We start from the raw sequence: 19,346 nt of genomic DNA on the forward strand, positions 1-19,346 counted from the left end.
CTATGATATGATATACATTTTTGTGATATATTGTTTTTATGTTAACAGTTGTTTTTAATAACGTTTCTTTAATTATATGACGTTAAGAGTTTATTGTTCAAGACTGCTTTCCTAGCCATCTGACTCTGCCATGTGGATGGGTGGGAATACGGGAATAGGGTATGTTAGCTTATCCACAAGGGAATTTGCTAGTCTTGCCATTAAATTGAACAGATCCAGCAGTAGAAAAAAAGAAACCTCACAACCAGCAAAGAAGCAACGAACGAATGGGACGTGTTCTTCAGGACCAGATATTCTTGCGCCAGCCAGACGAGTTCCTACGAGAGCAAGAGCCACAGTAGCCACAGCAAAGAACCAGAGACCTGGCATGAGATGGAGCAGACCTTGGGACTATGTCATTGAGCCAGAGCTAAGCAGTCTCTGTACAAGTTTGTTGGATAACAGGAGGGGAGCCCTATCTGACAGGACTGAGAGCTTTCTAACACTGGCCTAAAGCCACAAGGCTCAAGACTAAAGTGTCTATGAACACAGGCTGGAAGCTATCCTGGTGGAGTGCATACTGCTACTAACATGAATTATAGCCCTTTAAAATTCCCTAATATGGATCTGTGTGGTGTGTGCACTAGCACATCAGATTCTGGACACAGAAAAGCAATAAGACTGGTGTTAGGATGAGCAGAAAGAGGTGCGGGAACATTGGGGAGGGGGAGACATGTCTGACCTCATGAGAATTGGTTTTATGTTGCTGATGTTGACAGGAACAGTTGCACTTCGTGAAGTTGGTCAAAGTCAGACATGGCCCACACAGCCTTTGCTCTTCTCTCAATTATTACTTAAAATTAGTATCCTCTGGCGACTTATGTGTGACACAGTTGGGTTCCGGAGGGTAGGTTCTCTTGTTTTAGCTGAAAGTCAGGTATAATCTGGTTGGTTGTTTTTTATTTCGTTCACAATCGTGTTTGATCTGATTGGATTTACTGGATTTAGCTAATGGTGGAAGCCTCTTGTCTAACTTAATTAGGACCTGGTGGACAGGCCTTTGTCTTTAAAAGTAGGTTGTGCTCAAAGATCTCCTGGTGTTAACTGTGTTTGGGAAGAACATTCTCCTCAGTGGTACAGCACTAGTCTGTCAGTTTGCTGTACTGAGGTAACATGAGGTAACTGTGATGCTGAACTCCGTGCCACAGGTATGTCAAATGCCACAATAGTTACTCACAGTAAACAGCGTTTGGTGGAGCTCCCAGATTAAGACAGGCTTGGAAGCAGGATTGGCATCCACTTCCTAAACAACATGCCTTTGAAAACTCTAGGAGCACTAGAGAAACAACGACAGTTATAGATCAGGGTTCAGATCTTTTGTTTATAGGGTCGCTATGAATTATGCTCGACTCAATGACACTTAACAAAAACAAGAGTAGCATCTTTACTAGACACTACATGTATGTTAAGTAGGTGAGCAAATGAACTATCAGCTTCACTATGGGACAATCTCAAAGATATATTTTCTCTCATCAATCAAGACTTCTTGCTGTTATTGCCATCGAGTTGAGAACAACTCACAGGGATCCCCTATGAACAAAAGACCTGAAGCCTTTCTAGAACTATCATTGTTTCTCAAAGTTCATTGAGTTTGGCGGAGGGGTGGGGGGAGGCAGAGAGAAAAGTGCAACAATGAATGAATGAAAATCCAAAGTCTCTGTAAATTTTCACTAAAAATAATAATAAAAGAAGAAGAAGGGGGGAAAAGTTCATAGAGTTTCCAGAGGCATGTTATTTAGGAAGTGGATGCCACTCCTGCTTCCAAACCTGTCTTAAATTGGGAGCTCCACTAAACACTGTCTACCATGCGTAAACATTATGGCATGACACCCCAATGGCATAAGGTTCAGCATCACAGCCACCTCAGGTTACTTCAGTACAGCAAATTAACAGAAGAGTGATGTAACACTTAGAAGAATGTTCCTCTAAAACATAACCACCAACTTTTAAATACAAAGTCCCTCCATGAAGTCTTATTGACTTTAAATATGAAGCTTAATGATAACAACCATAAAATGAGTATAGGTAACATGAAAATAGTAGAGTATGACTTCTTCTGACTCTACAAAGGGGAACTGTTCCTAGCAACAATTTAATTCCCATAAAGTCAGACATGATTTTCCACATTCCTCCATCTACTACTACTACTACTACTACTACTACTACTACTACTAATTCCAACACCAATCTTAACTCATGCAATTTAAATCTAGTAAAATGGTGAAAATAGCTAGTCTTCTTGTGGATAGACTAAAATCCACTACTAGTATAAATACCAGGCAAAGTCAATGGTGAGGAAAGCCATTTTAAATAACAAAAGCCTTTACTTCTATGATCCTCTCAGTCATCACTGAAGAGCCACCACTACACAAGCTTAAACTTTAGCTTCTCACTTTCAAATGCATGTCAGTGGCAACTAACAGATACACTCCAAAACAATTAACAGTGTTTACACACAGGGCTAAAGAACCATGGTTACACAATGTTTAAAACAGACGTTTGCTATACTGTGTTCAAGGATAGGAAAACTCAATATTGTGGAAATGACAGTTCTACCAAAAGCAATCAACTAATTCAATGCAGTCCCAACACAGATACTGAAGCCTTTCTTTTAAGGAGCTAGAAAAGGCAATTTCCAACTCTATTTGGAAAAGAAAAACACTCCAAATAAGCAAAGACCTACTGAAAAAGAGTATTAAGTAAGGTATCGCATACCCTGATCCTAAAACCTACTACCACAGTGTAATAATCAAAATAGCATTGTACTGGTACAGCTAAAGACACAAAAGCCAATCGAATAGAATTGAGAATCCAGAAATCAACCCATCTACCTACAGTCAACTGATATTTGACAAGGAGATAAAATCATTTAAGCGAGGAAATAACAAGTCTCATTCACAGATAGTACTAGCAAAGTGGCCATCTATCTGCAAAGAACTAAAACAAGATCCACTCTTCATATTATACACAAAAACCAACTCAAGGTTGATCAAGAACCTAAGGGTAAAACTAAAAACCTCAAGGTGCACCAGGTCGGTTCCCAATAGACAGTGGTCAACAACAACCAAGCATATTAGTTAATGCCAATAATAAAATAGGCAGAAGATATGAAAAGACTCTTCACCAAAGAGGATATTCAAATGGCCAACCAACACATGAAGAAATGCTCAAAATCACTAGCTATTGTTGTTGCTGTTGTTATATGCCCACTAGTCAACTACGATTTATAGTAACTCTATGAACGACAGATGTGAACCTTGCACTATCTTATGCCACAATCATCATCTTTGACATACTCGAGCCCACTGCTACAGTTACTGTGTCAACATATTTTATTGAGGGTCTTGCTCTTTTCCTTTTCCCATACCTTTCCAAGTATTATGCCTTTTTCCAAGGACTGGCTGCTCCTAACAACATGCCCATGGTATGTGAGACAGACTCTGGTGGCCTAGTGGCAAGAAGCTGCGCTACAATTCCAAAGGCCTGCAGTTTGAGGCCACCAGCTGCTCCACGGGAGAAGGATGGGCAATCGCTTCCCATGTGATTAACTGCCTCTGAAAACCCGACCCTATAACAAGTAAGACTAATGAAATAAATTTGAAAGAAAGCCATCATATATTTATTCTTTTTATGATACCTTCTAATTCAAGTACGTACAAATAGCAGAAGTTTAATAAATGGTAATTAATCGTAAGACATTTTAGAGATCTTCAGGATATAAAAAAGAGCTTAGTAAGGAAATTTAAAAAAAATTATTACACTAGACCAAGAGTTTTAAAATAGTCATGATGAATTAGAGCTAGAAGATATAGTAATTATTAGAAATCCATCTATATGGTAAATAATACAATTAATATAACAGCTTCAGTTTTCAATTACACACGCAAAACCAAAAGAAGCAACAGCATTTTAAACACACAGGGAAAGGGTGTTCTGGTGGCCTAGTGGCAGGAAGCTGCACGGCAATCCCAGACTCATGCAGTTCAAATCTACCAGATGCTCTGCTGGAGAAGGAGGGACTATCTCCTCCTGTATCAGTCAGATCTGATTTGATAGTATACACACAAAAATAATAAAATTTTTAAAAAAACAAACCACCACAAAAAACAAGCAGGAAAACAAATAGCCCACTTTTAGTGGGCGTTCTATGGCATCAAGAAGGAATCAAATCATCACTTACTCTCCAGCAGGTTTTCAGAGGGAAGAGAATGCTCATCTTTCTCCTGCTGGTGGATCTAAACCATGTTTATTCAGGTTGTCAGCACAACTTCTTACCCCTAAGCCACCAGAGCTCCCTTTACGTGACACCAGGAAGCCTTGATTCATAGGCCTGAGATCACTGTCAGGCGGTGACTAATCCAGCAAAACATGCACATGGCCTTCTGAGGTCATAAACGGAAATGAGGCAACCAAACCTAGCTTTGCAATTCTCAAGCTATTTTGCTTACAACAATGAAAACCCTACAAACACATTTAAATATTTTCAAACCTAAAAGGTTCTCCAAAAGGAAGCAAAGTCATTATTTTCCAGGGAGAATCATTACTTCTTCTCCTGCCAAGAGTTTTCACCAGGGGATAATTCTGAAGAAGAATTCACATCGCCCTATTGTTCACCCAAGCCTGTACCTTAGTCAGGAACTCCTCCAGCTGCTCCACAAACAGCTTGGTTTGCTGCTGAATAAACTGCTCACAGGCCGATTTCAGATGACGGTCGACATCTTTTTTAGAGTCCAGATAATACTCTCTTATCTCAGGAGTGCCCTTAAAAAGAAAATGACAATGGTCTTACCACACAGGCAATGAATGCTGCTTATCCACCCCCACCAATGAAACAAACTCCTCACCTCCAACAAGAACTCTATCAAAGCATTGTTGCTGTTCAGCCTAAAAAATCTTGGAACAGTCATAGGGTTCAGGATTTTAAATGCCGCATCTGTGAAACAAAATTACTCCTCTAGTGAATATGCAGAATGTTATCAGACTAGTCTACTTACTATTTTAATGTGCACCATACACTAGGTCTCTGGCACCACAAAGAGCAGTTCATTTCCACCAACTCCCCTCAGGAATAAGGACCAACGATGGCTACAGGATCTAGACATAACTCACTTTCCAAGTCTAAATTTTATAAAACATAATGCATGGTGAATAAAGAATAAGTGTGAAATACAATGGATATGATCTTTGTAAGCAAACCAACATAAAATTTAAAAAATCTAACTCTGAAAAAAAAAACACCCTGAAAAAGAGCCACCTATCTCATTTACATCGAAAAATAATGATAAATGGGAACTTTCTTGTTATGGACACCTTAAAATTGTACTGCTTTGATTACAGGGTTTTAAAAAGTATTAAAAGTAAAAAGTTTTAAAAGTATCTACTTACTTACCCAGCTTCTTTGCCAAGGTCTTGGCTGGCACAGAAATTTATTCATTTAAAGCAGAGTGAATAAACTAATGTGTCAGCCAGAAAGAAAACACCATAAGGACATATTTACCCCTTAACCTCCAGACTAATTAATATGGATGAAAAAAAAAACCCAAACAAGGTTTCATTGATGTTCAAATGCAATATGATACAATAGTTAGTTGAGAGATCAGAGGCTTCAAAAGTAAAGAAGCAAGTTATTATTAAGTGAAAGCAAGAAAAGATCATCTCTTTGCTTTATTTTGCCAGACCAGAAAAAGTGAAGCTTTAATTCATCATGTTTTACAAACATACAGAGTAGTACTTATTGCCTCTGACCCTGGTGGCAATGAAAACAGCCCTCTACTGAATACTACATACAGAGCAAAGCTTCAGCAAATGGCTTTGCTTCTACTTTTTTATATAAGCTTCCTGAAAGACTCTAAAAAATGGAATCCATAATATGGTAGCCACATAAACTTTATCACATTCTCAGGAAAACATACTTTAAACTAAAATTAGCCAAAACTCAAAGAAATTCTGTTTTATTCTACCTCTACACTAGAATCAAGTAGCTACACATTACATATTAAGAAAGTCTTCATGAAGGTCAACCCCTACCTCGTCCATAATTTATACTAGGTTAAGGACTATGCACCAGAAGCCCTGGTAGTGTCTGATGGCATGGGGCATTATGTGTTGGACCACTAACTGAAAGATTAGTGATTCAAATCTGTAATCTGCTCCACAGGAGAAAAATGAGGCAGTTTACAGCCTTGGAAGTCCAGTGAAGGGTGGTCATGAGTTGGTAATGTCTCGACAGCAATGGGGGTTTTCTGCTGTTAAGGACCATGTGCTGCCTGGTATTCTTTAAGGGTGAGCATTACCCTGTCTGTCATCTTGTATTGAGGAAAGAACAAAACTACCAAACAGGAAGCCTCTAATGACAGAATAAGTATTATACATGTGTCTGCATGTGCATAAGTATGTAAACACATATATCTGTAAATATACAATAAAATATATGTGTAATACACACACGTAAAATTTATAAGATATAGTTACATCTTAAAAATCAATTCATTCATATCTTCATTCCGTAAAGGCAGAAGCCAGACAACCTGACTAGAGTTTTATACAACAATATTACAAAGTACATGAACACACAGGCTTACTACCCAAATTCTAGCAGTAGAGAATGAAATGTATTCTCTGTGGTGAAGAGACACATGAGGAATGGAGCGCACACACTTTTTTCCAATGTGACTGTCATTGGCCATTTTGGCTCAGGTGTCTTAAATCAAGTCCATCCTGAAGAAGCACAGTAATCAGGGAACTAAATACTTGTTGTTGTTGTTGTTATGTGCCTTCGAGTCGCTTGAGACTCATAGCGACACTATGTACAACAGCCCTAAACCCTGCTCTATCCCGTGCCAATCTCACTGCCTCTGACACACCCATCCCGATTTACCCCAGTCACTGAATCAATCCACCTCATAGAGGGTCTTCCCCTTCTGCACTGTCCCTCCACCCTTCCAAGCATGATGTCCCTCTCCAAATACTTGCTAGCTTTGGGAATTCTATAGTGTTTCCTCTGAACCACAGAACACAGAAAACATTTTTACTGTCTTCTCATTTCACCCCATAAAAAAAAAAAATAACAATTACATAAATGAATGGCTTAAAGCATCAGAGCTTAATTCTGTCTTGCAAACAGCTGAGAAAAGGTAAAATGTAGATAAATTTGTAAGTAACTAAGCGTATTAAAGGAGTTATGTCATAGCCTTAAAATCTTGGAAAGCTATTTGATCTCTCACAAATCACCTTTGGATAAGCCAATCAGAAAAAAATATGTTAAAATGGACCAATCAGCATTTCTAGGATAATTACATGCCCATTACCAACTCAAAGGCCTTATGTACAAGACTATTTAACAATCTAAACCCAATACTCTAAAGTTGATTCCAATTCACAGTGATTCTATAGAAAAGAGAAGACCTGTCCCATAGTGTTGCTAAGGCTGGAAATCTTCACAGAAGCACATTGCCTAATCTTTATCACACACAGTGGCTGAGGGGTTCAAACTACTGGCCTATTAGGTAGGAGTCAAGCACTTAACCACATGGGCTTTTTTGTTAAAAGCAAAGTGATGTAATGATAACAATGCATTTCTGTACCTTCAAATATATTTTCATTCTTAATTATCTTGATAACCTGGTGAAAGATCTGGGTAAATTTCTCATGTTCATTTTAACTGCAAGGAAGCTGGAATAGAAGAGCTTAAAAACCACACAATCTAACATAAGAGTAGAGAATCCAACTCTCTCAGACTCTTATGTAAGTACTCCACCCATTTTACCCAGCTGGCTTCTGAATATCCCTGAACTGAAACTCGGCAACTTAACGTTTAAAGTCGTCCCAATTAGTTGACACAGTAAGTACAGCTGACACTCACCTATCAGTTATCTTATATAACATGTTGCATTTATGACAGTAGTAAAAAAAAAATCTACTATCTGGCTGTTTTGCACATGAGTGGCATATATGCATCATACAAGCTCTGAGGTGTGAGGAAGCTACTACAGGCTGTGCTGGTTAAGGTGATGTGTCACCTGGACGATGCCAGGATCCTCACTGGTTTGATAATTACATAATGATGTAATCTGACAATTACATAATGATCTAGTCATCTACCATTTTATTATGTGATGTGAACAGTCTCCATTTTGTGCAGTGTCAACCTTCACATAATGACCTAGTCTTTGGATTCTAATTATGTCAATAAGTGAAAGATGTGTGTACTTATTAACACGTTGCTGCAAATGATAGTAATACATCGGAAAAAAAATATGTTTCTAAGCACAGTCATCAATTTAAAAGTGTGTGGCAACATGTTAAATAAATCTTTCATTTTTAACAGATTATTATCATACATGAACAGTTTAAGAGAGGTAATAGTATGCTATATTCTGAACTACTCAAATTAAGAGTTTTATGCTCATAAAGACAACAGAGTAAAGTAGAAGCAATTAGGCTGTTGAGAGCTTAGCTTAGTTTGAACAAATAACATGCTTATTAGCAAGCACAGCATGCAAAAAAATTGCAGATGAACATAAAATAAACCTATAACCTGTGCTGACACATTCGGAAAGTCAAACATACCCAAATGTGCCAGCCAGGACAATAAGTACCTCTAGTTTTCTTGAGGTCCAGGGAAATTTCCTTAATGGTGAATTCAGTGTGAAATGGAGCAATTTGTTCACGAAGAATCAAAAGATGCTTAATTAGGAAAAGTTGGCCATCAATCGGAGTCTAAATTTTAAGACAGAAAAAAATGGATATTATCACAGATTAAAAATATATATGTAAGTATATACCACATCCATGTCATTAATCAGCATTAATCCACCCCAGTTGCTGGCCCTTACTCTAGCCTGTGACTCCACCACTCCTTGGTGGTACAATGAGCTCTCCTCCTGAAAATTATGTGAGGAATCACCCAGACAAATCGTGCTTCAAAGTCCCTACTTAGAAAATCCAAGTCAGACTAAACGCTCTACAACACCACATTCAGAAAGACAAGCCAAAACTATTCTAAGAGACAACGAAGCCAAACATCAGCACAGAAAGAAATAAAAGCCCAGGATGAGCAGGATTCTGACCCCTACAGTCTTCTAGCTTCCCTTCAGTAAGTAACATGGCTATCATCATCTAAAGCAGTTTCAAAATCCAGATAGTTGCAAATGCTCAGTCAATACAAAAACAACCTCCAAATGAAAAGTGCTTTGGGGTAACTATTCTGTACTGCCCTGCCACACAGCATTTGCCTCCTTCTCCCAGAGTCACGTCCTTCCTTTTTATCATCTCGGACCCAGCCCTAAGAGGCTGAGATCCAAACATTATGTCTAAAGCTTTGACCAAGTCCCAAATTTAGTAAACCATCCTGGCTCTCATTTCAGGAAAGGGTCTGCACATTAAGTGTAGCAAGACTAAGTTACTGCTTCTAAACACAGAATCTCATTTTGAAATACTTCCTAGGAAATTATACATTAGGGGAAAAAATCCACATCTCCTTCTGTAAGCAAAATAAACTTTACAGGCATTATTAAACAAAGTGATTCCTCCCAGGGGGCAGGTGTGTGAAAGAGAGAAAGACAGACACTATCTTTCTACCTTCTAAACAAACACTTGATCAGTTGAAGATAGAAAATCATTCAGTACTCTGTAACACAAAACATCTGATACAGGAACTACTACACATTTTCATTATTCATTCAGATTTTAATGGAACTAACTATCAGGTGGAAAAAAAAGAAGTGTAATATAGGTTGGCAGTACAATTCCTTACCACTAAGCCAACCAGAACTCCCTTTACTAACGCTGCAGAACCTAGCAAAGAGCACCATGTTACTTTATTGAAACTGTTTAACCCATCAATCCTCTATTACCTAACATAGTGCCTGGCACATACTAGGTGCTCACTGTTAAGTTTCTAAGAACTGTTTCTTAAAAATTTAAGAAAAAATTTCCAAGACATGATGTCATTATCAATGACTACTTCTTTTTTATGTATATATATATATTTAATTTTATTAATTTTAATGAACAATGACTACTTTTTAAAGCTAATAGTTAAAGCTTACCAAACTGAGGCTTCTTCATATAAACTTAACCCCCCATAATATATAACAGAATTAGCTAAAAGAAGATGGTTTAGAGAGAAGGCAAATGAAAAATCAAAAGCCTCTTTACATCTCTCTCAAAGAAAGCACCAGAGGACTTGCTTCCAAACTTTTAAAAACATTAAATTCTAATTTCCTCTTCATTATTAAAATTGCATGTTCATAATAGTTAATGTGGAAAAGAAAGGAAAAGCAAGTGTCAGCCAGCCACACTAACTGTACATATTTTCTTTGGTTTATTTTTCACTACATAGTCATATTATGTATCTGACTGGTATCCTGTTTTATTTAACTTCTACATATTTAGGCCAAATCTTAATGTTGCCCTTTTCTCTCTATAATTTGATGGCTGTGTAATATGGTACTGTATTGAATGTGCTGCAATTTCTTCAGTCATTTTCTTATACTGGACACACAGATGTTTTCCATAATTTCATGTATGTAAATACTGATTTTAGTTCAGACTGTAAAATATACATTAAAAGTCCGTCACAGACAGTGACACAGAGAGTGTCCCGTCTTTTTCCAGTCCCTGCACTGCAGCTGGCCTCCTGTCGGATGACACGTATTTCAAGCACTGAGGTAAGCAAAGCATTACTTTCATCTGTACTCTCCTTCTTGAAAAAAGAAACCTCAGAGGCCACTGGGGCAAGCAGCCTTCTGCCCTAAATTCCTTCTTGATTAAGTATTTAATCAAGAAGTAGGTGTCATGGCAATAATTTGCAGTCACATTTCCCAAGGGGCACAGTTGGCGACACTGACAATTAACTGGCTAATTTTCACCACGTGAAGTCATTCATACCATTTCAACATCTTTGTATAGACAATTATAAATTGCTACTTTTCATTAAAAATACTTTCTGGTATTCCAGGAAAACAGCAGCCCATCACTTGCTGTCACTAACTTGACAGCCATGATTTAGCCTTTCCCCTAGGAAATGAAGAGCTAAGGACCTTGTTTTACATGCAGGCAAAGTTGGCACTCTTAAGTCATTATTCAGCACTATAATCAAATACGGGCTTCTCTCAAAAGGCCACTAAATTAAGTCACGCTGAACAAACAAAACCTGTCAAAATTGCTTTACGTGTTTGTGCCTACACCTAAGGACTACATTCTACAATATTATTATAAGCAGTAAGATTTCACCGAACTCTTCATCAAACCTTGTTTTTGCTGATAGACTCTGATGCTCCCAGCAAGGACTGAATGCAAGCCGACAAAGCTTCCTGTGACAATCCTTGGAATACTGCCCTCTGGTGGAATAAGAGAAACATCAGCCTGGAGCACGTCAAACAAAAATGGAAATTCAGAAGGCTGTGAATACAGTGAAAAAATGTTTACATGTCTCATACCCACTGGATTAATCTACTGCCAGTAATATTCCTTCTAGATTGTTCTACCTCCATGCAACATCTCTAGACATCAAGTAGTTTTATATCTGCATTCATCTAAAACCTCCTACAACCCTTCAGTAAGTACATACTAAGGATCTGAGAGCCAGGCACTGAACTAGATGCTGGTAAACAGTGGTGAACAAAGCAACACAGCCTCGACTCATAGAGCCCTTAGTCCAGCCTGAGTTCATGTTATAATATGGCTGTCATGTAAATCTTTTAAAACAGTGTCACGGAAATTAATAATTAAATAGTAACTTACTCAAAGTTACTATTTAAAACAGCACAACACTGGAAATCACTGTTGTTCTCCCATCCCAGGGATTTGCCATGTTGGTGTGGCCAAGGCCTCAGTCCCCTTCCTTCCCTCTCTCCTTCCAGGACACTCAATATGGACATGAAATGGGAAGATCTCAACAGCATATCTGTTAGTCTCATGCTGACGTTACTCTTTATATTTCTTCTCCCTCTCAACAAGGCAACTACAGTAAGAAAAGTCAGGGCTACCAAGACAATAGCCTTGCCTTTAAGAAAGCTAATTATGGCATCTCAGGATCAAGACTTTCTCTTCTCCCGGTTCAGCCTTCTGTCCTTTGTCTCTTTCAAACCTTTGAGTTTTGAAAGTATAAAACATAAGCAGGCAATGACCTCCTGAGTCCCTCCTAACTTTTAATCTACAGTAAGGAACTGTACTAATGTTTGTGGTAACCATGGTTCATGCTCCCCCACAGACATTTCTGAAATCTTAGCCTGCAATCGTCACTCACAGCACCCTCAAGGACCTGGAAATAAGCTGAATGTCTTTCCAGAAGACATCTCAACAGGAGAGCAGAAAAGGTGGGACATTTAACCTACAGAAATGATCTGGGCTTCACCACTCAACAGCTACAAGTAGACAAAGGCACATCTGGTTGAATTTCAAAATCTCCAAGCACAATCCCTGGCAGCTGTGCATTTCAAAACAGATGCAGAGTGATGTGCACTGGGCAGATCCAATGAAACAACTAGGCACTATGTCCACTCTGAGGTGCAGAATACTACCATACTGTGAGGGATTATCTGCATACCCCTTTAAGTAAATGTTATTATATGATTACTGTTTCCAAAAGTTTCTTTATGTACAGCTGGAGCTGTGTCAACCAAAATAATAAGCATAAAAAAATAATTAGAACCCCTGAATTTTCAATTCTTGTGGTTCAGCAGCATATCATTAACAGTAAATAAGTGGGGACTAATCTCATCTTGACAGGAACAAGAGCCTACCATCCAACTGCAGTGATTGAAATAACTGTTACTAGAATCAAAACACAATGCCTAAATAAGCAAAATACTGTTGTTGTTGCTGTTATGTGCCATCAAGTTGCCTGCAAATCACAGCGACCCTATGTATAACAGCCATAAACCCTGCTCTATCCTGTGCCAATCTTATTATCTCCGACACACCTACCCCCGCTACCCCAAGGATGGAATCGATCCATCTCATCGAGGGTCTTCTCTCCTGCACTGTCCCTCCACCCTCCCAAGCATGAAGACCCTCTCCAAAGACTGGTCCCTCCTTACAACATGCCCAAAGTATGTCACACGGAGCTTCAGAATCCTTGCCTCCAAGGAGCAGCCTGGCTTCATCCTCTCCAGGACGAACCTGTTTGCTCTCTTAGCAGTCCATGGTATATTCAATACTCTTCTCCAACACCACAGCTCAAAAGCAGCAATTCTCCTTCTATCATCCCTAGTCATTGCCCAGCTCTCTAATGCATAGCAAATGCTAATTATTATTTCGATGGTTTGAAACACATATAATTCTGTTTATCAAGGATACTGATTTCAATTTCACAGAAAAATAAAGTACCTGCATTAGTACTAAATATTTTAATAGTAATAAATATTACAACTATGTGGCTTTAGATTTACCATTTAACCATTTACCCTTTTATCCACTCATTTATTAATTAAGGTAGATGAATTAATCAGCAGTTTTAAACATATCTGTAATCAAAGTCCTTGCTGAAAATCAACAGAAGCCCTTCTCAGAAAGATACAAAATATACACATATAAAATTTTATCACACAATTTCAAAGTGTTCACGGACTCTCTGGAGTTTATCAGTGGATTCTAAGGTTCTTCAGAATGTTCAGGTTAACGATCTTTAAATTAAGCTGATCTTAAAATTACCTCCTTGTCTAAGTCATTATTCTATGGAGACTAAACAAAATACTCTTCCAAGATCTTATAATTAAAAGAAACCATACAAATCTATTTTTTTAAATGAAAGATAATGCAATTTAAAGTTACAAGAACTTCCCCACATACATCTATGCATCTGTATAATTTGGAGAGGCAGACAAGAGTTCTTCGAACTGTAGGGTACCACATTCCATGAAGATCTGCTGGAGAAATTGTAGTCTGTGGTCTAGGATTGAGGGAGTCCGTAGAACCTAAAACCCAAAAGGAAAAGAGACACTTCATACACATGGATGTCGGTCATAAACTAAACGGTATCAATAAATTGTTCTCATTAGCTATCAACAAATAGAGAGCAACAATTTCTTCTAGTCTCCCCACTAACCAAGAATTCTATAAGAATCTAACAGTGGCAGGTCAGACACAATAGGTAAGAACATGCATCATATGTGCAATCAGTCTCAAACTGCTTTTCCCTAAGTGTGATCAATAAATCTTCACAAAATAAATGAATAATACTTTGTAGCCATTAAAAAGGAGGAAGATCTATTATGTGGTCAGATGAAAGCCAAGTGTGGGAGGTCGGAGTGACAGGAAAACAAAGCACTGTGAACAAGATGTATCTAAGCTGGTTTGTCTGACAGTCCACCACCCATGCTGAGTTGCCACCCAAGCTGAGTCGTATTGCTTAGAAGCCCTGCATAGCCAATTCTAAGTGGCCAACGCCAGAGCCCTCAAGCTTCTGAGGAGTCTAAGGAGTGTAGGCAGGGCACAGCTGAGCAGAGAGAAATCTTTCTAAGGGAAGAACAATCATTTTTGAACCAAACAACCAAGTTTCAAATAAGCCTTTTAAGTGGAGTGGCATAACATGTACAGGGTTTATATATGAACTAGGTCTTGTAAGAATTAGGAAATTTCAGTCATTTTATGAGTGTGATAAGAAATGCCCTTTGAATTACGGCGCTCATGAAGAGTACTGAATAGACCACAGAATGCCAAAAGAACAAACAAAACTGCCTTGGAGAAAGTGTAGTCAGAGGGACATCCTTAGAAAGAAAGTTGGTAAAATGTCATCTCACATACTTCATGCATGTCATCAGGGTTTACGAGTCCTTGGAAAAAGACAACACACTCGGTAGTGTAGAGGGTCAGCAAACACACCTTCGGTGAGATGGAGTGACTGCACCGTGGAACTGAGCAGGGATTATGAGGATGGCACAGGTTAGGGCAAATGTCTATCTGTTGGTCATAGGGCAGCTATCAGCCATAGCAGGGGAAGGGGCTTAATCATAGGGTCACACAATATGATGGGTGGAGGGAGTGGTGGGTAAAGGTAAGGGGAAAGATCCCGTGTGAAAACAATGTATACGAACTTTGTAAGTAAACCAGTACAAAATAAAAATTTTACAAAAGAAAAACACCCTTATTTTCTACATGAAAAATAATGTATACAAACTTTCTAAGTAAACCAGCATAAAATTAACATTTTACAAAAAAAAAAACAACAACAACACCCTTATTTTCTACATAGGTGCAAAGTATGATTAATATGATTTAAAAAAAACAAATAAATACATAAATGAGAATAAATACATCACAGATTCACACAAAGAAACAAAAAAATACTCATTGCTGTTGAGTCAAAAGCAACCCAGAACTGACCCTCTAGCAGATTTTCAGAGGTTTAAATCACTTGAAAGGAGAATGCTCATCTTTCTCCCCAGGAGCAGCTGGTGGCTTCAAACCACCTGCCTTTGGGTTGGCAGTGCAACTCTTTACCTTCTATGACAGCAGGGCTCTAAACACATAGAGGGTGAAAGAAATGTTGTCTTAAATCTAGGTGATAGGTATGGGTGATCACCATTCATTTTATCATTCTTCCTATCTTTCTATTTGAAGTTTTGTTCAGTAACAACAAAAAGGCAAGTTTTAGAAAAATATACAAAATAGAAATTTTTATTTTTAAGAGATCAGCACATAATAAAAGATCTGGAGGTTATGAAGTAGATTGTGATGGGTTGTGAAAAGGTAACAGAAGGGATGTTGAGGGTTAGTGTTTTCACTTAATAATAGTTCTATAAGCTGAATTTTCTTCTTTACAAAATAATATAATTTAAAAAAACTCTTAAGACTTCTTAAACTTAAATACCAATTTGATATGGTGTTTCTTAAAGATGGAGAAAAAAATTACAAACCATTATCAAAGAATATTTAGGTGATTAAAGATCTCAAGAGTTCTGATCAAGATCATGCTACCTCAGGGCTAAAAGAGGACAGTTATATAATCTTCTTAATCACAACCAAGCACCCTGAGGAAATGAGCTGAGTGGTTGGTCTTAGCCCTTTGGGATGATAGTCTTGGGGGCTATCAAGGTCAACTGGCGTAACAGAGTTCACAAACACATCCTACTTGAATAGGTAGCAACTAGGATCATAAAACCTCAGCAGCAGCCATCAGGGTGCAATCACTGGTAATTCCTTGTCCAAGACAAAGAAAAGGGAAGAAAAGCAAAGATGCACAGAAACAGTGTCCAAAACGAATGAACTACTCAAAACTCAACTTCCACAACCCTGAGACCAGAATCAGATGAGACCTAGTCACCACACTGCTGACCACTCTAAAAGGAAGGTCCTCAGTAGAGTGGACAAAAACCAAGGAACTAAAAACAAATAAACAAACCAAAAATCCCACAAAAATAGCCAGACTCAATGGTATGACAGGCTCTGGAAGAATCCCCAGAACTACAGCTACACTCCACTGGGTCAACTTTCAGTCAAACAATAAGATGAGGAGTAACAGCAGGGAGGACTCTCTTGGAATAATTAACCACATAAGAGCAAAAGGACAGTATCTGTCCAAGGATAGAACTTTAAAAAGCAGAAAAAGAGTAGGCTGGAAAGATTAATAAAAAGAGAAATTACAGGGAGGAGCTGAGAACAATGCACATACATTGTGAACATTGTATTAATGCTATAAAACAAAACACGAATGGTTGAATAGAAAACCAAGCTGTTTTGTACACTTCCATTAACACTGCAATAGTAAAAGAACTACTTTTACACACAGAAAAAAAGATTATGTTGAAGATCTTTCCTTCAAAACAAGGAGCTAATAAAAAAATATCTGCTCCCACAAAGTCGTGTAAGTACTTTAAAGCCAGAGGTCCACCTCTTTGATTTGCCACATTCTCATTTAACAGCTGACCAGGGAAAATTTACTCACAGTAGAAGCGAAGTGCATGCTGGCTGTCTTTCCAAAGAGCACGTGCTCCAACAGCATAGCTCCTCCATGCCCCTGGAGGTCTCCCCTGTACCTGCCCCTGGGAACCTCCCATCTGCCCTCATACTTCCTGTATCTAGAAAACAAACACTATGTTTTCTTCAGGTACTGACAGTCCTCTGCCAAGTTGCCCGACAGCTGGGTTTAGTTCATGAGCATCCATTCACGGAAAGCCTCTTTTGGAGACTTCTCATTCTTTCCCTTCCCATACACAACAGAACCATAAGAAGTAACTAGACTCCTTCTCTCTCTTTTTTTTAATGTTCCCATTTCCATCTGACTCAGAGCCTTGCTTTCCAGCCCAAATTCTAACATCACACTGAGCAATATCGATTAAAAAAACCAATTTTTAAAAAAGTTCACTGGGGGGAAAAAGTGTTTAAGGAATAAAAATTCTTTTTAATGATGTCTTATTTAATTAATATAGCCCAAAATCATTTTAGTAAGTAATCCATACATATGTACGGAGACAATTTCCATTTTCTTTATGTCTTTGAAATCTAGTATTTATCCTTTCTCACCACATCTGGACTAATCTCATTACACATGCTGGTACCTACTGTATTAAAATAGCACTGAAGTACCTTAAAAGGAGCACTGATGGTGTAGTTCATGGGGAGCTGCATTGCTAACCCAAAGGCCAAACTTCTCTCCTGGTTTGACTTCAAATCCACCAATGGCTCTATAGGAGGAAGATGGGCAATCATCTCCTGTGCAACTGACAGCCTCTAAACCAATGGAAGGCCACCTATGACTTGGTTCCGACTAAACAGTAATGAGTCAGTAAGTAAGTAAAGCTTCTTAAAAGAAATGCCGAGTAATCTGCTCCCAAAGATCAGCTGCTGCAAACCCCATTTGTACCGCCTCACTACCCACAGAGCAGATCCCCTCAGCTGTTTCACATGGGCATTGCTCAACATTCAATTAGCACCTACATCTAGGAGTCATCAAATTCTACCAATTCCAGTTCCTAACACTGTCCCTCATCTACACACCTCTCTCCAGCTCTATGTCAACATCATGGTCCAAACCATCTTTATCTTGCGAATAGAAAAATACAAGTCTCCTCAGTGCTGCCAATAATCTTGTTGTAATGTCAGTCACGGGTCAAACAACAGGTTTTACAGGGAAAGGAAAAGCTCTCAAGGTCAGACTCAGCAAGTACTCTGGTCTCTCATTAACTCCTGAAGGGGTAAACTAGGGCCAAGTTTGCTGAACACAGTAGGGTTTCTGTTTCAAAGGAGAAATTTCATTCTCTGTGGGTCCTTCTTTCTTGTCAGCAGGTGAGTCTGTCAGATGGGGAAATTATAGCAGCCTGCATTCCAGAGACTCCAAGTCCTCCATGGACTGTTTCAGTGAACTGGAGTAGCACCTTTACAGCTGTGAAGAGGGGAGGGATTGCTCTACATTCTATCGAGCTCGCTGTCCAGGTAACTCACGAGTATCCAAGGTGATTCAACATGTTTGCTCCCTGCATAATGTAAATCTTTGCCTAAGCTATCACATGTTTCTCTAATAATGTATCCTAGTCACAGTCATTCAATTGATTTACAAATTGTAAATATAAAACAGCTGACTGGCTAAAAGCTCAAAGACAATGAGATTCACATAAGACTATCACCATCAGGTCTGCACCTTCCCTCCTTACAACTTGTGCCCAAACCACTCGAATCCTCCATAGCAAACAAGTTCTCCACACCTTCCTTCATGGCTATTCTATCTACCTTAAACAACCTGCCTTTAGGTGGCTTGATCACACTCATATGAATAACAAATGGCTGCAGCTTTTAGATGTCACACTTCTCATTGAACCCACCACTCTGTATTCAAAACTCAACTCCCTTTGTAATTCTGATGTTCCTCTTCCATGGTCAAATAATGGCCTGTGCACCCTACTGAATTACCCTAGGCCTTGTCAACCTCCTTATAGGTCAGTGCCTCCACCGATTTTCCCGGGACCTAGATCTAGCACGTCACCACTGTACCACTGAAAGCCCTCTCTTGGAAGCTTCTTCTCTCATTTCCAACATATCATGGAACCACAGACTCTCCCCCTCCCCACCCTTTGTCACCTGACTGTGGCTTCTTCAAAGACATGAGCTGTTTTTCACGTCTGGGATCCAACACGTTCTCAAAAAAGGTTTTTTAAATGAATATATCTTAGAAGATAAGACATCATTAACATACCAGATTTTTTTAGACTGTTAGACTCTGCTTCTTCTAACTGAACATCTGAAAACGAAGCTTCTGAGGGTACTTTCTTCTGCTCCTCTTTTAAACTCTGTGCAATTTCCTGACAGAAACAGAGAAACCAGGAGGAGCATTAGAATGGAGTGTTCAGCCGGGTTTGGCAAGACAAACA

General features: G+C 38.7%; 1 protein-coding gene across 1 annotated transcript in view; it reads right to left on the bottom strand.

Annotated features, from left to right (window-relative positions):
• COG3 (component of oligomeric golgi complex 3) overlaps window positions 1-19,346 on the bottom strand; it is a 78,024-nt gene that overhangs the window by 14,440 nt on the left and 44,238 nt on the right. The window contains exons 14-19 of the mRNA XM_006884607.1: window positions 19,172-19,277; window positions 13,834-13,958; window positions 11,292-11,381; window positions 8,637-8,757; window positions 4,884-4,972; window positions 4,666-4,800 (exon numbers count right to left, since the gene is read on the bottom strand). Of these exons, the coding sequence (XP_006884669.1) occupies window positions 4,666-4,800; window positions 4,884-4,972; window positions 8,637-8,757; window positions 11,292-11,381; window positions 13,834-13,958; window positions 19,172-19,277 (666 nt within the window). The remainder of the gene's footprint in view (window positions 1-4,665; window positions 4,801-4,883; window positions 4,973-8,636; window positions 8,758-11,291; window positions 11,382-13,833; window positions 13,959-19,171; window positions 19,278-19,346) is intronic.

The sequence above is a fragment of the Elephantulus edwardii genome, unplaced genomic scaffold (genome assembly GCF_000299155.1).
Source record: "Elephantulus edwardii isolate Elephantulus edwardi_28Jun2011 unplaced genomic scaffold, EleEdw1.0 scaffold00036, whole genome shotgun sequence".
Lineage (NCBI taxonomy): Eukaryota > Metazoa > Chordata > Mammalia > Macroscelidea > Macroscelididae > Elephantulus > Elephantulus edwardii.